Source organism: Haliaeetus albicilla, chromosome 4, assembly GCF_947461875.1.
Source record: "Haliaeetus albicilla chromosome 4, bHalAlb1.1, whole genome shotgun sequence".
NCBI lineage: Eukaryota > Metazoa > Chordata > Aves > Accipitriformes > Accipitridae > Haliaeetus > Haliaeetus albicilla.
Window position 1 is genome coordinate 4,995,134 of NC_091486.1, and position 22,848 is coordinate 5,017,981.

The 22,848-nt window shown below is 39.1% G+C and overlaps 1 protein-coding gene across 11 annotated transcripts in view; it reads left to right on the forward strand.

Annotated features, from left to right (window-relative positions):
• Positions 1-22,848, forward strand: part of GTDC1 (glycosyltransferase like domain containing 1) — a 185,623-nt gene that overhangs the window by 73,913 nt on the left and 88,862 nt on the right. For all 11 annotated transcript variants that reach the window (XR_011324266.1, XM_069780753.1, XM_069780757.1 and 8 more), the window contains one exon: positions 20,325-20,492. Coding sequence is in view for 10 of the 11 variants with exons in the window: in XM_069780753.1 (XP_069636854.1) it covers positions 20,325-20,492 (168 nt within the window). In the remaining variant the exon portion in view is untranslated. The remainder of the gene's footprint in view (positions 1-20,324; positions 20,493-22,848) is intronic.

Genomic DNA, 22,848 nt, shown 5'->3' on the forward strand with positions numbered 1-22,848 from the left:
CCAATATGGAACATTCTGTCCACAGAAGTCTTATTAAAGAGGTTAGAGCATCCTGCTAATTAGGAAAAACTAATTAGGCAGATTGTTGCGCCTGTAACCAGAATTTTATATTTTAATGGATTTTGAAATGCGGTATACTCACTTTTCCTATTGTAAAATACACTTTTCTTTTAAATGTCTGGAAATAGTCGCTTTGAGGAGATTATGCACTCAGAATAAGAAAGCAGTTACATTTTAATTTTTGCATTTATTAAACTGTAGAAGAATATATGCTATGAAATTGGTAAAATCATTAATTCATACCAGCTTCTTATTGTGGCAGTCAGAATTGTTTTGCTACCTTCCTGTTGGTAGATTTAAAGTTTTTAACTGCCCCAAAGAGAAGTTGGATTAAGTTCATAGGAAGAAACAATATCGTTTGTGGCTGCATTAAAATTAGGCTTAGACGGTACCCAAATCTCACAAATTACTCTGGTTACTTCAAGCTAAAATTCATTGACCACTGTTTCACTGAGCCTTGGGAAGTTTATTGTGTTTAAAGCTGGATCAAACCCATTTGTGAGTGCTCTTCCAGTGCTGTTACGGACTTTTTGTCTGGAAGCTGAAAAATAAGCCCATCCTCAGCCGTGGGGTGACCTGGAAGCAAAAAAAACCATTTGGGGTTGGTTGGGTTGTCATGGTTCGCATCTTAATTCCTGTAAGGTACAAAGGACCAGTGCTGTGGTATTCCTTGGTTTGCAAGGTACCATGTGGAAAACAAGGGATGTTTGTGGCTGGGGAGAGAAAGGCTGATTTGAGATGCACTTAAAATGCATACGGATTTCTCCTTAACGTCTGCTTTTGAACAGTTTTTCAGCTATGCCCTGCTACGAACTTTAATTAGTCTTAACCTTTTTTCAGGCTTGTCATTCTGCATTTTGCAAAATGCTTTGGCTTGTGGCTGAGCCCTGTAGCCGTGGGCAGTGACCTGCAGTCTGTCTCGGGACTATCCTCTGAGATGAAATTCAAGATACAGATGTTGAAATTGGTGAGACGAGGTTGGCGGCCATCTGGAAGTCGCCCATCTGCTCCTTCCTGCAGAAGCGGGGAGCGATGCTTTTGGGGGTCCCTGCACCTTCTCGTCACAACCTGAGTCAAGACGATTCAGAATTGCATCTTTGAAGCCTGATTTGTGAATATTAGATTGCCAAGCGCTTGACACTTAGTGATGTAAGGGCCTGGAAAAGGAAAAGCGGACAAATACTTCTAGATAAGTAAGATTTAGAAGTGAGCTGTATAAAAAGGACTTCAGTAAAGCACTAAAGGCTTAAGATCACATAGCTCAGGTCTAGCAATGTGGAAGAAGAAACCGCAGAGCAAAGGGAGATGCGGCTTGCAGTGCTCACTGATAAAAACCAGACAGTAATGTCCCGTCAGGGCATGGGGCTTGCTAACTATTTTGCTAGTGCATCAGTGAATATGTCCAGGAAATACGTAGAGTTTGTACCACGTGAAATTGTGGTATTCAAGTGAAAACAGGGACTGGAGGATGGAGCAGGTAGGTCTGGTCCACTTAAAGGCAAGCCTTCCTACTTGCAGTCCAAGGAGGCTGAAAAGACGACAAAAATAGTGCAAGACTTGTTTTTGTGGCGTCAGCCTCTGCCACCGCCAGACCTTCTATATTTGCTGGAGTGTCAGCTCTGGCTTTGGCGAGTCAGATTTGTGTACAACGTCGGCGATGACCTGTAGATTCACACCCTTCCACGCTCCTGCAGTTTAGTCTTCAGCCTGAAGTCTGGGACTATTATCAACCAGACGGGTCTAGGTAGTTAGCATGATGTCATGTCTCTTAAGCAGTTTATGGAACAGGGATGAAATTTCTGGCAATAAATATTTTACATTGTTTTTGTTTGGCTTCCTAAGGAGAAGAATTTCCTTAGGTGAGAGGTTATTTTGCAAGCAACTCCGCTGTATGATATACCGATAGTTTCAGTACACAAGAAGCTTCTCTGCCTTCAGTGTCACAGGTTGACGTTGCTACTCGCGCTTAACAGCTTTACAGATTCTTGTTTAATTACTGGTCATTCTTCTGAAGTGGATGACTCATTTAGCCTTCAGTGATCGGAGGTGTTCTGGCCCTCCTATAACTCTACACATACATCTTTTTGCTCCTAAGAACCACAAGAATGCTTATTTTCCCCTTGCGTGTTTTGTTTCCTAGGGTAATACAGAGGAAACGGATCTGAGAGGGGGCATGAAATAAGAAAAGGCACGCTGTGAACAAATTTGCATCGATCCAGATGGCTGTTGGTGCACACTTCAACTCTGCCCATTCAGTTCTCGCCTGGAAGGGCGTGCTTGGCTCTGTCTTATGGCCCGTTCTTAATATTATTGCTGCTATTATTAATACTATTATATGTTAATCATCTATTAGTCCATGCTTTTATGTCGGTATTTCAAATTAGGCAGCAATTTAATTCTGACAGCAGGACAGCATTTCAGATGATACAGGTATCTTGTTTTGGTAATATTTGGTGTTTATTGAGAAGTTGAAATGAAAAATCAGTATTTCTTCTTGATTGCCGGCATACTCGCGGTGAAAAGTGACTTCTCTTCATTCTGCCCTGGCTGTAACTTCACACCTTTTGGATTTAGCCGTGTTGTGTCCTTGCTGCAGACTTGGGGAGCCAGGGTAGGGGATAGAGGGGGAAGGCAGAATTACCCACACTTCAGGATTTTGGAATTCGTCTTGTTAGCTGCTTCCTTTTTAAGAGCTTTTGAAGTAATTTTCAGGTACCATTTGCAGACAAGTTTACAGATGACTCCAGCTTAGTTCATCTTGGCTCTCCACACCCCTTAAATTTCTGTGGTTTACTGTGTTCTGGCACGGTAAAATGTTAAAATTAACATTACAACCATTTCTGCTTTAACTTTCATCAGCTTTTCTTTGTGGCATTTTGGGCTGTGACATTGCCTGTGTCCTGGTAGAGGCCCACTGCAGAAATACAGGCTGTGAATTTGCCAGCAGATAGGCATTTCTGTATCAAGAGAGAGCACTCGGTCTTGTTGCGTTGAGATCTAAATAAATTTGCGTTGATCTCAATAAATGTGGATGTTTTGAACTTTGACTTTCTAATGCTTCACAGTTGGGTATTTTTTTCCCTGCTTTGTCAAGGAGGATGAGTGTAGTAAGACCATGAGCTGATTACTCCCTGTATTAGATAATAATTTCTTAATGTGGGAGGGATATTAAGAAGAATAGATGTGGGTGCTTTTGGAAGTCTCTTTATGGAATAAGGCTTAAGCACTGCTGTAAATAGGATGCACGTGCCCTTTCATGCTGAGTCTGATATAGCTTGGCTGTTGCAGGATGAATATGCCAACACCCAGGACAAAAATCAAGAAGGTCTTAGAAGACACTTGCAAAACTCTGCCGTCTTTTAAAATTTGTCATTATTCCTGTGTTGCATTGTCACCCTTGTATTTTAGGTGGGCAGAAGTTGGAGTTTGATTAAAGACTAGCCCTGGTTCTGTCTAGATACGTCCCTGAAGTACCTCTTCGTTTCCCCACGTGTTCGTCTTACGATGTGCCAGTGCCAAATAATTCAGAGTTTGACTTAAAATTTAAAAACCCGCCAGTGTTTGAGTATCCACGCGCAGCAGCGAGGAGGCGGCTGGGCGAAGGGGCCGTCGGGAAGGTGAGCAGAGGCTCTGGAGGGTCGTTGGGTGTTCTGCTGCTGGAAAACCAGCCCATCAATAGTCAACTAAATCGGGTTCTTCTTCGAGGAAGCCTGAATCATCGCGAGAGGTGAAATACCTATTTTCAGTGAAAAGACAGATAATTTAATTGATGGTTTCTTTTTCTCCACCAATGACATTTAAAAAAGAAACCAAGGGGTTTTGGGGGTGGCTGTTAAAGCTTCTTTGAAGTCACTTCCACATGCCAAAATAGCTTTTTATTAATTAGAGTTAGCCTTGTAAGATAAGAACTTGTAAAAGCATTTTTTTTTGGTGTGTGTTTATTTTTTTTTTGGTTGGGGTTTTGTAAAAGCTTTTTCTGGATCAGGTAGCTAAATGCAGGACAAGATGCTGCAAGTCTGGTTTGTATTTCATGGAGTGCTCTAAAGGCATGATAATCCAGAGGATGGTTGTGAAAGGGCTGGTAATAGTAGGAAGGATCGTAATAGTGACTTTATTTTAAAATTTTTTTAGGGTGCTGAATTTTATTTTATTTGTGTAAGCTTTTTAAAACATTAAGGTTTATCTGCAGTAGTGTATTATCAACAGTTTTGTTGTTCTATTTTCAGTTGGTGGACTCTAGAACGGCTCTCCTGTCATTCCCAGAAGCTTTTCATAGCAACTTTTCCCCCCACTTAAATATTTTTAAGATGCTTTCATTACGGAAGTCCTTGAAATTAAGATTTTTTTTTTATTATTTTTTTTTCCCCCCCTGTGATGCTGTACGAATGTGTTTTTGCCATAGTGGCACTTGCCCATTTTGGATCATTTTCTGCCTCTGAATATTATGTGATTTCTTGTTAAAGTGAATGACAAGATGATGTATGACACACTTGAGATGGTATTGAGCAGAGTATAGTTGGAAAATTGCAGTGATAATTTTCTTTTTACATCTCAAACTTACATGCCATTGAGGGGAAAAAAAAAAAAGTGTAACAGGCAACTCAAGAAAAAGCATAAGGGGAAACCTTGAAAAATTACAGGGAAATTTCCATAACAGATACACTAGTAATGCTGGTTTAATAATGATTTCCTGTCATGAACTATTTTTATCATTTGCCTGCTCTCTGACGTGGCATTCTATTTAACATTTTTGAGAGCCATGTTTTAATCAGATTAAGCTCAAGGAAACCGATAGGTATCTGTTTGGCTCATGACTTCTGCTTCTGTTTCTGATTTAGTCACAAGGCTATTGTTGCTGGAATCTTTTAAAACCCATTTTGCTTCCACTTGCAGCCGGCGCGCGGCTCACGGTGTGCGAGCCCGGAGGTTGCGTGCCAGGGATTTTCATGATATACGCGTGGGGTGCATTATGGAATTATTTTGTAAATTAAAGACGACTGATACAAACGGTGTCTTTTCCTCATGTGATTAAATAGCTAAAAATAGCTATTTTTGGTTTCAAGCATAGTAATGTTTCTTAGGAACAAACTCACCCAAAGCAGTGTGCTAGGAAAGGCTGATCATGAATAATGCTGCATTCTGATCTACTTATGTAAAACAAAAATGCTTAATAAAACGATGGATATTCTTGCATCATTTTATAGTGTGCAACATTAATAATGCTTCCCATACAAGAGATGTGATGAGAATAAAATACAAATACATCTATTTTTAACTTCGGTATTTTCATGTTGTTCAGTCATTTTATTAAATTAAAGACAGAAAAGTTTGTAAGCAAAATTCTTAGGTTCTCCAATATGGTGCACATCCTGCAAATTAAGGAAATGACAAAAAAAAAAAAAAAGGTGCTGTATAACTTTGGGGATTATTGGTTGTGCTTGGACATTAGTGGACTTAGCACCTCATTCAGTGATCTCGGCATCTTGGAGCATGGGGGAGGACCAGCAGCCTGGCTTTTAAAAAGCCTTGTCTATACATGCTTTCATAATTTCCAGAGCAAAAACCACTTATTAAATTTCTAATGACCTCTTTTGTCTATTGCAAATACAGATTTTTGCCCATACAGGAGAGACTCTTATCAACAGCTTGGTTTGTATTGTGTCTTCCTTCAGTGTGTTGTTTATTTGGTTGACGTGCTAGAAAACTGCAAGCCTAAGAATTAATAAAGGTTATTAGTTACTTTCCATAATAAAATTAGCTGACCTTTAAATAAGAGCATTATACAGGGGATCTCTAAGTGGTAAAATGACAGGATGCATTTTTATTATGGTAGCCATTTTGATTACTAAATCTTACAGTCACAATATAGAAAGTATGTGTCATGATTAAATGTTGCTCTTGAGTGTGTGTTTGCAGACAACAATGGAATAACTGGAATTTTTGTATTCAAGACAGAGTTTAACCCCTTGGTTACAGTTTCTGCCACTTCTAATATTTGTTTACATTTGAACAATACAGAAGAAATGAAGACGCAACTTAATTTTCTAAAAAATGAATGTCCTTTGGAACCAACAGCAACGGGAGTTTTCTGTGGTTTTTATTAAGCATGATTATATGCAGATTCCTTGAGTGCTTGAACAGACTGTCTTGGGTTGCTATCAGGCATACGTGATGTACACCCTGTAACTGGTCACATGCAGTTCACTGTATCAGTGTGCTATTATTTGTTAATCTTTCCAGTGTCTGAATTGTTCTACCATTTTAAAGAGAGACTTACTGTAAAATATAACATTGCACGTGAAGTTTATGTGCACACTTTTTGTTTTTAAGTTGGGAACAGGATACACCTCATTCCCAAAGTAGCTATTAAAGCAAAGTTTCTTAATCTTTTTTTGTACGAACACAGGATTTGTACTAAATAATGACATAATTAATTGTGCCAGATCTTATACAGGCTTTAAGGATGTTCTCTATTGTTATTTTTGAAACTTTGATAATATATATAATGATTATATTATGGCTTGGATTTCAGGTGAACTTCAGTACAGCAGCACAAGCAAATCTGTAGTTTTTCAAATTTTGACTAGGTCTTACAACATTTGTTGAAATCCTTACAAGATATTCATCTATTTGTAGCATCATATAGGTCTGTCTCCCCATCTGTCTCTGTTTTTCATGACAACGAGGCTCTGGTACATGGTGGTTGTTTTTTTGTTTTTTTGTTTTTTTTTTTTCTTTTACTTTAGTACTTATTCATTGAAGCCCACTGTAATGCTGTTTCTATCATAGTTATTTGTCCAACAGCTTTTATTGATCATTTGTGATAAAATAAAAGATTTCTTCGTAGGGAGAAATTTTAACCAGCAATCAGTGAATTCGGTTTAATTAGATTTAGATTTAAACGGTAGGAAAACTAATGTAATCAGAACCCATTTATGTACTATTAAACAAGTAAATTACTAACATAATGTGGTGCCAAAATCTAAGGAAAATTGGAAAAAAAAAAGGTTCTTGCTGAATTATTTTCTGCTAGGCCATTTTTATTAAGGAATTCATACAACTTTTGTATTTTAAAAGCAAGGGCATGAATCTAAAGTTCAGATTCCCTCCAAATAAATCATTATTTAACAGGATATCCCTGAGACTCCCCCCCCCCCCCCCCCCCCCAGTATTGGCAGCCTGACTAAAATAGTCTCATCTGGTTTAACTAAAATCTTTGCATTACTTGGCGGTGGTTTCTTTTGTACGTGGTGCTTAGAGCTCATTGAAGCTCAAACGATACAGGAAATGCAAATCATGCAAATCATCCTCACGCTGACGATGTACAGTGGCGTGATTGAGCAGCAGTACGTATGGCTCGTGGGCTGACCACATGAAAGAAGTCATTTAAAGACCAGATGAGCCCAAGCTGGGTTAAGTTAGACTATGTGTGAGCTTCAAAGCTTATAGAATAGCATCCTTTTTAAAAATAAATTTATTTTATTAATAACACCTGCACCGAGTTCTTAAACAGTGAGAACATGTATAGATGAACGTTACATTAAATATACGCTGTACTTAAATCAGAAGGGAAAATTGTTATTTTTGTGGAAATTCAGGTATGCAGTCATTTTGGTGGAAGTAGACCACAGTCTAATGCACTGCAAAAAAGTCCAGTTTGGGTTTGTTGTACATAAAAGCCCAACTCTTCTCTGCCTTTCAGGTAAAAATGAAAATAAATGGGAGATAAAAGGGAATTTTGTCTGTGCAGGAGGGTTAAGAACAGGCTTTCTGTAAGTGCTTTTGAATGGAGAGAAGAGGGAGGTTGAGTGCTTGCTGCTTCAAATTTCTCGGGTAATGTAGAAAAAAATCCTGCATATTTTTTTCCATACTTCTGAAGAGCTCTGTCTGTAGTTTCAGGGCTCTATCCTTTCCATAAAGCTGAGCCCTTGCGACGTTGTGTAACTCTGAACCTCGAAAGTGGCGTGGTTGGGAGAGCAGCTGGGCTTCATCTGGCAACTCTTGTGCGTTGGATGTGCAAAGACCTATAGGCACAACCTGAGTAAAGTTGCAGGTAAAAATTGCTAGTAGAATAATAAGCATTTTTCATATTAATCTCGCAATAAAAAGAGAACAGATGGTATATTCTTAAGGACCTTATTACCTATTCTTACCTTGGGTAACACTCAACATGGGTGGCTCTTTTGCTCCTAGTAGGAGTCTTATTTCTTACGAGTGTCTTTTCTTTTTTTTTTTACAGCCCTTATTTGCTTTTCTTTGGTGTTTGGATGTTTTTAAAAGTTGAGATTCATTCAAATAATGTAACATGACACAAAGCTGGAAAATGCTGCTCTTGAACTGTTTTTGCGTAATCTTGTTTAATTTTTACTTGAAACAGTAGCCCTAAGGAGGTCTATGGTGGGGGCCGGTCAGGACACTGCACTGTATCACCCTGATGGATGTAATTTTGGCTTGATATTTTCTCACTAGTGCCTTGCTCCTCCTTGATTTTGTTCTTTCTGCTAATACACAGGAGCAAGCGAGAAGGAAGAAATGAATTTTTTTATCCTTTACCTACCAGCTTGCTTCTTTCCCATCAAGTCAATCCACAGGTCCTCCATCAGAAGGAAAGAGGGAGATTTCTCATCTTTTTTTTTCTTTCTTTTTCTTTTCTTTTAAACAGTAACTATATTCCTTTCTTTAATTTTATTGCCATGCTGAGCACGTACAAGTGATGGTCATAGAGCCAGCTTACTGGGGGGGGTTGGGTTCAACTGGGGCTGGAATGGTTAAGTTCCTTCCTTCTGTGTGGTATGTTTGCTTATTAATTTCTTTTTTAAGAAAAGAAATAATGGTGAATGAATGTATAGCATCCTGAAATCATCGCAAGATGCTGGGGAAAAGAACATGGTACATAACTACTGTTTTTCTGAGCTGGTTTGTAGAGTCATCCCTTATGGGGAATATTTGTGAGACTTCTGGCATGGGCTTCTGGGCGTGCGTTTATACATCCAGCACACACATAGTGTCTTAATAGAAACAGGAATTTAAATTAGAGATAATATTAAATTATCTTTTATACTCAGTGGAAGAAATACCAAGATGCAGGAGCTAACAGAGAAAGCAGAAAAGAGATTTTGCTACTTGTATCTATAATAATTTAATGTAATTTAATATCCATTTCAGTGTTTGACAGGAAGTAAAGATTACTTAAATATTTGTACCTAAGAGCACAGGGCTGTATATAGATCTTTGAATTTTAAAGTTAATTTGTTTCTTCCAGCAATATATAGAGATATATACAGAAAACTAATCCCATATGATTGTACAGCTACCAGTGCTCCAGAACTTTTTTGGACATAGTTTCTAAAGAACATCTCCGGTCATCTTGACAAACAGCTTGAGTAAAGTTTCCTTTGTAGGAGCCCCTGAAAGGTTTTACGTGTAGTCCAAAGGCATCGCTGGAAAAATGGTGTTATTTGGAGACCTTGACCAAAACTATTACACTATGCTCAGTTTCTGCAGCTATGAAAGCTTGTCGGCCAGCCACCTCGAACAGATTTTTAGCTTTCTGTGATGGAGAGACGCGTGATCTTTTCCCAATAACGAATCAGCTGTTGTGAACAATTTTCCTGGCCACAGTTTAAATAGCTTAATTCAGAATGTAGTGCTTCAGTTATATGGTGGAATTTGATAGAAATGCAGAAAATATATAGGTATATAGTATATGTGCATGTTGTGTATATGTGTATGTATATCTGTGTGTGCATGCATGCAAACGTGTGCATATACATGTACTATCTGTGCCTGAAAATATGATATCTGAAAATACCGAATCGCTACATACGGTCCCACAAAGATATCATTTTATTTCAGGACGCCTGTCAGGTACTGTGGTGAGCAGGGTCCTTAAGATATGTAGACAGAGTGATAATATATGAGTTGATTAAATCACTAGACCGTGACACTCGCTTATCTTCAATTCTGGCTTGGGCTCCTGAGTTCTCACTGTGGCCCTGGTTCTCTTCGTGGCCCTCGATAAGCAAGCTTTGGCCTCAGTTTCTTAATCTTAAAGATTAGAAAGCATCTAGTCTATTCTCCTGACTTTGTTATGTATGACTTCAGCCCCAGAGGCGTGTATTTGTCCTGCATGTTACTGGGGAATAATGGGCATTCAGCATTGGATGCTTTATTTAATGATAAAAGGAATTCAGAAGTTTCAGGATACCATAGTTGCACGTGAGGTGTGTTGGGAAAACATAATTTGTAAAATACCTGGAAGCCTAAAAGCATTATTACTAGATTATTACATTGTTATTGTATTTTTCCATGTGGGGAAAATCTCAAAATGTTGGAGCGTTAGGGTTCGGTTTGCTTACTCGGGGAATGCATCCGTGTTGTAAAAATTGACTTTAACGTGACTGTAAATGACTAGTGTAGTAGTTAACCCTGCAAAACTCTCAGCCGGAAGCTGGAGAACAAAAATGGGCAAAAGACTTCAGCTTCAGAACTGTCAAATTCTCTCACTTTAGTTAGTTTAGCTTTTTCTTTGAATTCTCTCCTGTGTGCCTCTGCCCTGGCGTTGGTCCCTTATGTCCCCTGTCAGGAGCTCCAAACTGCCTTGCCCGAGCTGCCAAGCTGAGACCCTTTTATTCCTTTTCTTTCGCTGGTGACATTATAAATAAAAACCTGTTATGATGACACGTGAAATAAAATGATAGGGCATCAATACAGATTACACTTAAGAACATGTTATGTAAATGGAAATAAAACAGCTTATGGTTTATGCCAGGCATGATGCAAGTTTTATTTAATAAATATATGACTGAAGGGTTACATTCAATCCAAATGCACCCCTTTGTGATCTTTAGCCATGTTTGTAGAGAAACCTCTCTTAAAGCACTTAAAGCTTAATTCAGAACAGACAAAACAATTATTTTTTGAAAGTCTGATGAAATGTGTTTGGCAGCTTTTGAATTTAGGAGAGTGTTTGTCTCACTTCTTTGAAATCTCACTTCAGTCGGTCATTCAGCCATTTCGGTGTAATTGTTCAAATCTGGTAGCGAGTATGGGCTTTGCCGAGTTAAAAAAATGTTCTAATCAGAAAGCGTAGTGGCTGCAAATAGTGTGTAATACACAGAGACTGACATTTTCCTCATTAATAGGCTTTTGAATATTGGCCTACCTGCTGTCCCTGTGGTTTTGGTGAAGTGCTGGTTGTTAAATTTCTCCATGTGGGTAGGGGTTTGGTCCTCCAAATACAGGTCTGGAGACTCTTAAGCCTTAAATAGTCTTATTTTAATTTCTTAGGGAACAGAAGTGTCACTTTGTCTTCTGTAAGTATAAACGACGTACGTTTATGCACCGATGTGTGTGTGACTATTTCTTATAGGAAGAGAAGAAAGAAGATTGACATTGCACAATGTAGTTTTATAGTTGAACTGTTGCATGAACACGGAGCAGAAACGTTCACGTTGTAGTTCTGATTGTCGCTTCACTGATTGCATTGAATTGTTTGCTCGGTTTATATTAAGGCAGGAAAGTTGCCACTATGCCGCAGCAACAGATATTACAGAAGTGTGAAGGGCAGTTGGGAGAAATAAATATTTGCACTTCCCTTATATTTTTTGTAATATTTAATGAAGATACATTTTTTTTATACGTGTATATGAAGGAGTATGCACTTTGTGACTATATATTAAAATCACTAAGTTATTCCTAATGTTCTGTAGCGCTGCCTGCTCCTGACAAACATCTGATACGGATCATATGCCTCTAAAAAGAGAAGTTCCTCGAGCAAAATATCCTCATGAAAACAGGTTGGAGATACTCACATTCTCTCGCTTGCTCTCACTCACATGTTACATTTTGGCACGTTGTAGAAGCAGGTAGCATATCTACTACCTGCTGTTGAAAGTGTTGAAGATACTGAATTATTTATTCCATCTTCTGCACTATCCAAACTCGTTTTGGGTAGTTTGACACATCTCGGTCTTCCATATGGATACTTCATGGTGACGGAGTTGCCAGCTGCTCAGGTTTTATGACAGTCTGAGTTTTTTCGAGGACTGTATTAGTTTTCTGGGAAGAATCCCGCTTTTCCTGAGGTCCCCATTCTTAGGCAGTATTTATGCCTTGGGTTGATGCTCTGGTGTGGGAGGTTTTGGGGGAAAATTAGCTAAGAGCTTCCATAAAAATGTTTTTTAAAGGACTTGATGTTTATAGATTGTATGAAATGAAATCAGAGCCATGGGATATTAGAAAAATGTGAAATCCATTTGGTAAGAAAACTAAGTTCCTTTTAGTGGTAGTCTTCAAATTTGTAAAAAGAGTGGTTGGATATCAAGGTGCGTAAAGCAATGTACAAAGCAGTCTGAAATACTTTGGAGAACAGGATTTTTGGGGCTCTTGAAATGTAAAACTGACTGGTCTGTTAAGACGCTGCTCATCTTCTCTGCGATTGTGCAAATTGAGTGGGTCTTCTGTTGTTTTAAAATATAAAATATGTAAAACTGAAAACTGGGAGAAGATTTGAGTTTTGAGTTAGCCAAACCTTTTTAAAATAGAGGAAAATCAGCCATTGTTTTACTTTGCTATTCATTCCTTTGAGCCTCTGTTCATGTGCACCTTTTAAAAGGAAACTCTTGACTATTTTGGTGGGTCTGTGCTGCACTGAGTTTGATTCCCCTTCAGTGGGATAAATCAATCTCGCTTGCGGTGAGGTCAATATATCCGTGAAGTTGACTGTCTCTTCTCTGGATCCAAACTGACAGCAGGTGATGTGAAGTAATGGTCCTCAAACTATGTTGTTCAGATTTGCTACTGAATAGTAGTGTTGTTATATGTAGTCTTAGGACTTCTCCGCGTTGCTACAACCTCTTGGGCATATTGTGTTTTTCATGCCAGTCATTTGATATGTTTGTTTTTTCTCCAGAGCTGGACAGATAAGACTCCCAATGAACCGAATTTGCAGACTTTAAAACAATAAATAATGCTATTTAAATGTTACCTAATTGAGTAGAACATCGGTCTTTAAAAAAGCCTTTTCACTATATATCACTACATCCTGTATATTTACCCGTGGTGAATTTGTTGCCTTTGGACACTATGTCCTTTCTTGCTTTCTTTTTTCTTGCTCCATGACAGCGTGTATTTGAGCAGTTAGTTCGTACATCTTATGTAAACCTTCCAGCAACGGCTACTTTTCACTAGTGGGTTATTCTGATTTGCTTATGTTCTGCTCTGATTAGATGCCTTCGCTTCATTATTTAATGCTGACGAAACCTGAGTGAGGAAGATGATGTGGATTCATGGCTTTCTCTTTCCCCCCATCACCACAGCTAGAGCTGCTTGGTCTCGACCTCTCCCTTTGTAGAAACAGAGAGGACGATGTAGCCCATGGTGAACAATCTGGCCACTGAAGTAAAAACGTGCATCTGTCAGTAATTAATTGAAGCCAAATTTAATTACAAATCAGGGAAAAAAATACCACCACACACTTAATAAAATTCAAGAAGCTTCAGTGTCGTTGCCTAAAAACCAAAGCAATCCAAACAAAATACACCCCCCTCGAAAGTCTAAAAGTCTTATCTGTGAGAGAGTCTCTTTCAAACTTACTTTTTGACGTTAAATAGAACAGTAGTTTTGATTAAGTGTTTTCACATCCTTTTTGGTATCTTTTTGAATTAAAGGTCATCAAAAATAGTGTTAAGTGTTTAAAGCTATGGCTTAACCAATTGTCGGCTGGGGTTCTGGCCCCAAAATTGGATTCTGAGATTTGATTGTAAATATTCCGATCAGCTGGTTGAAATCCAGATTCAGAGTGGTAGGAAGGAATTGAGAGAGAACCCAAATCATTTACAAATGAAATAATGCATTTATGTAACCTCTTGAATATTTGAAATGTGAGAGATTTGCTGTTATTCAGCTTCAGCCCCATTCTAGTTTTGCTGAATAACATCAGTGGGTCAGCAGGTGGAGACGGGAGGTTCTCAGAAATTCTACCCTTGGTCCTAACAGAGGTCTGAAAATCTGGGTGGCACGAGGAGACATGGGAAAGGGTGGGACATGCAGTAGCAGGGCTGGAAATGCAGCCCGCTTCTACTCCAGCTGTGTCAAATAGCAGATGTGCATGCAGAGAGTTGAGAGGTTTTTTTGGGCTATGGTATATAGGAAGAAGGGGAAAATGCATTTGATTTCTGGGTAGTAAATTCTTTTGGAAAATGTAACGAAGGTCTGTCACAGTAGGAACAAAAATCTCAACTGTGATCCAAAATAACATACTATAAAATGAGGGAGGATGTATTTTTAAAGAAAAATATCAAAAAAAGGATTGGCAGTATGAGTTCAAAACAAGCTATTCATTTCTACTCTATTTTAGCATACAAGGCAAACCCCAAATCCAAACCTATTGAACTGGTAGCAGCCATGAATATTTATCACTGTGTACTCTATGTACGTACAGTAATTACAGCAAGAGGAAAAAATATTTTTCTTTACAATTAATATTTGTAAACGTTTATGAAAGTACATAGAAATAAATAAGACAAACACATGGCCTAATTAAGATGAAAGGCATGACAACCCTTGTGATTTGTTCTGAAAAATAAAGAACATTAAAATAGTAAGACTTAATTATTTCTGTAAACATTTCAAATTGTGCTCTATCTAGAAAACCTTAATTTATGAGATAGATATTATAATATCTATAAGCATTTTTGACATTTGTACATTCCATGTCAAAAAATTATTGTTAATTTATTATTTGTTATACTGTATACTGTCATGTATTATCACTTATTAGTATTTATTGTTCAGAAATTCAGAGTCATCTATTGTTTAATGGGAAATGGAAAAGCATTTTAAATCTGATTGCAGTTTGTGTATTCTTGGTCTAGTGATAAAAAAGCAACTTCTGCAAGTTGATCATAGAAAAATGTGTGTACTAATAAACAAAAAGAACTGGTCTGTTTAACATTCCAGGCATTAATGATGCTATTTGATGGAGAGTTTACATTTGGAAAAGAACTTAAAGCCAAATCCATGGACTTGTCTGAACGGCTGGGTTGAAATCAAGGAAAGCGTATGATGGAGGAACCAAAGCCCTCAGCTTTGATCTTGAGGAGCTTGAAGACACCATCGTCTTTGAAACCATTGTTTCTCAAGGCGGATACGTTTATGGTCATACTCTTGTCTTTTCCTTGACCTTTGAGGAGGCAACATAGCAGAGCAGTGTTGAGTACTCCATATCCCAACCGCGCTTGCCTTCACCAGAAGGATGAGCTGCCCCTAATCTCACTGCAAAAGGTTCCCCTAACGGCTCCTGTTATTTGCTATAAAGTTGTGGTTGGTTTCTGATCAACTGGAGAAAATGTAGCCGTCAGCAGCGGCGTGACTGTGTTCTGTGGTTTACGGTTATCGATGACGAGTCGTTGGGTCGTAGTGCGTGCGTGGTCTCCGGTGGCACCCTGACTTCGCTCTGCTGAGTGCACGAGAACCGTGCCCAGAATAAAACCGTATTTGGGATAAAAGTCTGAGGGTTTAAGACTCTGCTGTATGACGTTAGGCCTGCCAACTGAAATTTCAGAAAAAGAAATGCACTTATAAATACAGTATAATTTGGGGCTTGGCGATAACAAAGCAGTCAATGCCTTGGGAGAAGTACGGTGGGATTTGATGCCTCCAGGTGCTCAAGGTTTTAGTTCTAGACTGGTGCGAAAACACTTCTTCCAGCATTACGCTCCCCTCCCGAAGGCTGGATGAACGTCAATTCGGTCAGTGCCATCTCACGAACAGTCTCTTTTTAAGGATGCATTTCCTCTAAAAGGCTCGTATTTGTAGTGATATCCAAATCTAACTCTGTTTTATTGTAATACTGCACCTGGCAGATGAAGAGTGCTCGTACCTCTTTTCTGGGCTGCCAGATCTTCAATCATAAATTCATTTTACTGTGAATGTGGTTGTTTTGCAGCAGAGATTTATGGCCTTGGATTTTATTTGCAGTGCAGGAGAGTCCCTGTTGCTGCTGCAGGATCGTACCCTACAGCAATCCTCCTTTTCCAGGGAGAGCTGGGTTACCTGTGCTGTGATGAAAACGGTGGCCATGTCCATCAGGCCGTCGTGCTGGCAGAGCTTCTGCCAGACAGAGGGCATATTCCAGTACAAATCGGGTGCTGTTTTAAACTTGCTTTGTGCTGTAAGCCTGGTAAATGGGAGAGTTCAGCTTCCATATCCATAGATACATAAATATGTCCTGTGTGGTCTCCCAAGGGGAAGGCAAAATGTGTTTTTAGTTAAGTTGCATGGGAATTTAATTGAAAGATTTAGGACAATGCCATAAAAAAGTAAATCATGGTTACGTGACACAAAGAAGATTTATAAAGCAAAATAAAAATACTTGAGGACCTTTACTTTTATAATTTGCTTGATAAAAATGGAAACCTGTGTTAGTCATTTTGTCTGCTGGTAATTAAAGAAAAAGTAATGCTTTTGATATTTTACTGATTTTCAGTCCTTTGGTATAAAATAATGGGAAAGACAATAGCAAAGGTCAGAGCGTTCTTCGGACACATCGCAGCTCTGAACTGCAAGCACGCTCAGCTTCCTTCCCATGAAAATTTGTATGAATTAAGCACACGCTTAACATAATTCATACAAGCAGGTCCTTGGAAGTCAGAAGGACTATTAAGCGATTCAGATCAAGCAGAAGCTTAGTGTAAGACCGGAGCTTGTGTGGATGGTGGCCCTGAAATTTGGCCAGCCTCCAAGGCAGTGGGGCTACTGCATGTGTGATGGTCGTGCTCTATGGAAGAAGGTCATGTGTAACCCAGTAAAATACTTGGGGATATTTCGGAGAGGAGAGCTAGGGTGGTCGCGTTAGAAATGTGACCTTCAACGCAGGTTTTGTGAGGATTCGCGCAATATATTTATTGAAGAGGACTGTATATATTAAATGTTGTAGCGTTGATAGGTCTAGATAAGACTACCATAATAGCAGTTGAAATGTGTGGGGGGGTTGTGAGATGGTAAGTTAATGATGTAGCTGTTAATTTGAATTTAGCAGACGTTTTAAATATAGGTTTCTCTTACAGAGACAAAAGTTGCAATTTAAAGCTCTTTGGTGGTCTAAAAACAGCTTAATTCTCTAGTAGCATGGTAATAAGTACTAATCCAGCTTATACAGTGATTGTAGTATGTCATGTTTGTGAAAGATTGCCTAACTCTGCTTTCTCTGGGTTTTATGTTAATTTTTTTAAATTAAACATAAAACCTTATAACATCTTTATGCTGAGATAAACTGTTCAATTTAACTTGTGCTCAAGCAGCAGCTGTCAGGAATTATCATGTTTCAAGCGTTCTTGCCATCACCTTGTGTCTCTACCTCCCGGATACACTCCGTGGGATGATAAAGCTCACCTTGTTAGGATTTATTACTTAAATAATAACCCGAGGTAAAAGGAAAGTTGATGTCACACGGAATGACAACTGACATATATTTATGTCGCACGCTACGTTATATATAATAAACTTTCCTTTCTTCCCCTTGTAATAGGTGTTAAGTGGAAATACACTCCAGCATATCCTCCAGTGCCCTGCGTGAGTCCATTAGCCACGTATGTGGCTGCTCTGTGGGCACGTTCACGGGGACTCGTGCTGTCAGGTTATTCAAGCTTATAATGCTAGAGAAATTGGTTATCGTTGTTGGCTAGCAGCTTTTATGCCAGTAAAGAAACAAGTATAAGAGTATCTCATATTTGTTGGGTTAAATTCTGGAAATGCCGTGAAGTAATGCAAGCGAATCGGGAAGGCTGTTTTCTAATATTACCACTTAAATTATTTTATTTTTATTTTTTCTTGCCGTAAGAAGCGTAAGCCGTGTCTTTTCAGGCTCTAAATCTGAATTTGCTGGTAATCGCAACAGTTTTCTCTTGAGCTGGGCAGTGATAAGCGATCTGCTTGTTAGTCGACTTTTGCTGCTTCCCATTCACAGTGGAGAAAATTTGGGTCTACCCCTTGCAAGCGTTCCAAGTTTTGGGCCTTTCTTGCCTTGCTAGAAGCCAGCCTCAAGCTCTTTCTAATGATGCTGTTTGAATTCCTCCGGTTTGTCTAAGCCGGTACTGCCAACACTTTTTTTTTCCATTCCTGTGGATATAACCATCTTTTTTTCATATTCTTCTAGTTATTCCGTTGTCCATCTGAGAGAGTTCAGATATTTGAGCTACCCGGTTTTGTCCAAGCTTAAATCTCAGATCTCATTTCTCGTGGTGCTCCCCGTTGCCCTTTTCTCGCCACTCGTCGTGTTAACCTTGGCACCCCCGCCGTCTTCTCTTTCCACGCTTGCTTTTGTGCCTTGCTCTGCGCTCCTTCCCGTGTTTTCAATCCCGATGTGCCATCTCTTTTTTTCCTCTCTTCCTTCAAACGCAGCCAAGTTCGTAGATGGTGTCCTGCGTCAATACAGTTTTCCTCCTAACTCATGGCAGAAAGCGATTTTCTGAAAAAAATCAGTGAAGGATAAACTGTAATGCAATCCCAAAGTAGCAAGAATTTTGCCAAGCAACCATTTTGTCTCATTTTTGTAATATTTGGGGTATGTTTGCTCCTGTTTGTATTTTTCTTTGTCACTCTAGTGCTAAACTCGCAGCTGTCGCTGAGCAGGGGTCTTGCATCGCCCGTAGGAAGCTTCCCTGCCTCTGTCTGGCACCCAGGTTGTTACGAGGTCCAGAGGTTATTACTCTTTGTGACAAATAAGTGATGACTTACGTAAAACTATTTTTTCCTCTTAGTATGGCTCGTAATAAACCTCAGCTCCTATCTTAATTGGCATTCTGTTTGACAGTCCCTTTAGAACGATCAAATATTTGATGAACAAGGCAATAACATTCATCTCTTACTTTCGTAAGCCTTTCAGATTAGCATTGACTGAGGTTGATGAAGATGGATACAGGATCTGTTTTCTAGGAGGTGTTTGTTCTGTAGATACAGATTATCTAAGACCAGTGTGTGTTAGCATAGGTGGTATTATGATACATATATCTATATGGCTGTTTGGGGAAGTTCATGAGTTTTAAAGTTGACAGCCAGAAATCAGAAGTTTTTAGTATTCGTGATGTTGGTTTGGCAGTAATCTTGAACACAAAATTCATGTAAAAATAGGAAGAATGGGAATAAAATAGGTTAAAGAGTAGGAAGAATAAGAATAAAAATGGGAAAAAATAGGAAAGATTTTAAAAGAATTAAACATTGCAAAGAAATTCTGAATCTGAACCACTAAAACGGTGGCTAGCAAAAAAAAGTCAGAAGCATGCTATGTTGAAAAGTAGTTTATTAAAGCTTAATATTTTATGTGCAATAAATACCTGATCTCAATTTTATTTTTTCTTTTTTTTATCTCTTGTGATGAGAAACGTATAACACAAATGTCTGTGGCTCTGCAGTTCTCTGTAGGTACAGGATTCAGTTTGCTTGAAAGCAGCGTTAGCCAGGGGACAGGAGATACTCGCATGCTTTTGGTGAAATGCAGGGGAATCTGCCACTGGTTACAGCAGGGTCACAATTTCATATTACACATTTAAATACATTCATTTTCTGATAGCCTGGTAAGTTATACGAGGCTAAGATAGCAGCTTGTTAGTGCTGTTTGTGCCTGCTTTATATAATTGACGGATGTGTGCAGTGCTGTAGACTGTGGAATAGCAGGAGTGCTACGGCAATACTGGGGTGCAAGGGTAGAAACAACATTTCATTATAGAGGATACCTAATAAAAATGTGAAAATAAAACAGAAGAAGGGTGAAGAAAAAAAAAAAAGGAAAACCAGACCATACTAGATAAGTGCACTGCATAAATCAAAAGGGTTTCTGTCATAACATGAACATGTGCCATTCCTGCTCATATATTGAATTTCAGTAGTCGGTTGCATAAAGAAGTAAAGTGTAATGAAACTGGCAAGCAAAGTATTCCCTAGTCAGCCTTATCTTTGTTCCATTTGTCCTTCAGATACAGCTTTTCTTGCCTTTTTCAATAAAATCCATCCAGCTTTTTTTATTTTGCATCTCTCTGTAACCGAGCTGGGAAGACCAATGAGATTCGGTGCTTTTCTAGTTGGGTTCTTAGCAGCTGCTTTTTAAGAGATCAAAACTTTGAATGCTGCTACATGGTATTAAGGCTTAGCCATTGATGTGTCCCTATAGGGGTTATGTTTTTCTTGGGGCGGGGGGGGAGAAGGAGAAGGGGTGACCCTTGCGAGCATGCTCACAGACAGTAAACACTGCTCTCCTTGTTTTCCAGGATCCTCTTTGCAAGCTCGGTGCTTAACCTGGCTGAACTCGCTGCCCTCCGCCCTGACCTTGGCAAATTGAAAAAGGTCCTCTACTTCCATGAGAACCAATTGGCATATCCTGTCCAGAAATGCCAGGAAAGGGATTTTCAGTACGGATACAACCAGATCCTTTCATGGTAGGTGTTTCTCGCACCGCTCCGTATTATTTAAGGTGTCCTTCTGTCTCCAGCCTTGCACCATCGTAAACCCGAGGAGCCCTTCTCTGCGCAAACGCTGACCCTGTAGCGAACCGAGGTACCAGCAGAGTCCTGAAGAGAGGTTGATGAGAGTGCTCTATAAACTCGTCTCAATTTCTCCTATAAAGTCCACCGATGCTATATTGGGCTACTGTGGCATCCCCGTCAGCGGTGGCGATTTTGACCCGTGTCTCGGCCGTAAGCGTGATGCTTTGTTTCATGGATGCTTCGCAAAGCTGCAGCTAATCAGCTCTTGCTTGGCCATAGCTTTTACTGCATCCAACTGAAATTATATAGAGGGTTTTAGGGAAATAAACAGAAATTAAAATGTACTGCAGCGCTTTTCTTGTGAAGAGAGGGCAGTAAACATACCAGATAAATCCTTATATTTCTTTCATCTAGTATTCAGAAATTGTGCAGTGCTAAAATACCCAGACGTTTTAAAGGCTGCGGTCCTTTATTGTTGCTAAAAACAAATGTATTTCTCGAATCCGAGTTAATGAAAGAAGTTAATAACAGCAACACTGAAAAGCTTTGTGGTTAGGCGTTGTACAGACCTAAGTGAAACAGCGGAACTGGGTTGTTTTGAACTGAAATAAAGTCACTTCCGTGGTCTTTCTCACCTATCTGTTAGTAGGAGACTTACTAGGAATAGGGATTGAGCATTTTAAGGTACAAGTTAAGCTTTTACATCTTTATAATACAAGTCAGTTGATATTGAAATTTCTCAAATAATTTTGTGTACTGTGTTTACTCTGGCCATTCTGGAGCTGCTTCTGCCACAGCATTTGCAACATGTTTCACTTGCTGAGCAGTAAAGATGGGAAAGTATAGTGAAAGATCTTTTGAAAACTGTAGCAGCCATTTTCAGATGTTATAACAAAAAGATGTGGGTTTTGGCACTGGGGCAAGGAGTATTTTTTTGTATACATATTTTGCTTTATTATGGCAGTTATTTTTCACACATCTATTGTAAGCTGACAAACATTTATCCTCGACATATGCATTTTTAAGATAATAAAAGTAGCTACTTTTACTAGGAAAAAAAAAGACTTCTATAGATGCTCCATTCTGTCTCCTTCAGCCTCCAGTAGCTTCTCCATGTAATTCTATAATGTTCATCTTCCATTTCTGTTGCTGCAGAAACCCCCTTTTTAACAGCACATAGAAGCCATCTCCTCTCTACTGTTTGTAACTGCCTAGTGGTCATCTGCAAAGAAATGCCATCTTCCAAATCTGTTAGAACTGGGAAAACGTATCTTTCCAGTTTTGCATAGAGGTTTTGGAGACGATTAAAATTAGAGCACTTAGAATCTTCAGGTTGGAGCATTAAGAATTTTTTTTTTTCCTCCCTGATGTTTCTAGAGGGTTAATCTAATAAAATCACACTTTTCAATGACGGCTGAGATTCCTTTTAGCTGCTTAGGCAGTGACAGGATCTTTCTGATTTGCCAGCGATACACAAAGCCTGCAGGAAAAAGTTGGGCAGATAAGACTTGATGCACAAGAGAAGCAGAGATGATGGTGCTGGAGCCTTTGCTACACGTCAGAGAGCAGCAAAGAAACGTGCCGGGCTCCTGCGTTGTCTCGGGTCATCTGTAAATCACTGCAGAAAAGATGACTGGATTGTTTGTACAAAACCAAGGAGACCAACGGGTTAAAAACCATAGGTGGGGAAGAGGGTGGGATTCCAGAAAGCAGTTCAGCTCCAGCAGCCTGCTTGAAAAGGATTATTTCTCTTTAATGTTGGGTTTTTTTTGCTTTTCCTGCTGACTCCTGCTGCTTTGGTGAGCAGTGTCAGTTGTCTTTCTTGACCAGACAGCAGTGAGATGCAGTGAGGATGAATGACAGCCTCTCACCTCAAATATACTTTTCACGAGCCCGGTGACTTATGAACGTCTGTCCTCGATGTATCTTATGACCCATAGGTCTGTATTACGATATATAACATATTGAGAAAACCAACCGGCCGTAAAGCATTTCTTACCTCCGTTAGCGGTGAGCGTTTGCCAGTGTAGCTAAGATTGTGTCAGCACTTCCAGGATAAACTTCCAGATATTTCAGGGTTTTTGATAGCTTCTCGTTTTCTCCAGGCTGACTCTAAGTGGTGAGGTAATACCTACATTATCATTTAACTACATCTTAAAATTACTGATCAAAAATTACTGATTTTAAAACACAGCAGTAAAGAACACAACATTGCATTAATATGCCATTTTTTCCAAACTTTTTTTGGTACTGTGTGCTGTGTATTTTATATGTACATATATTTGGTGAATATACTTTTAATCAGGAT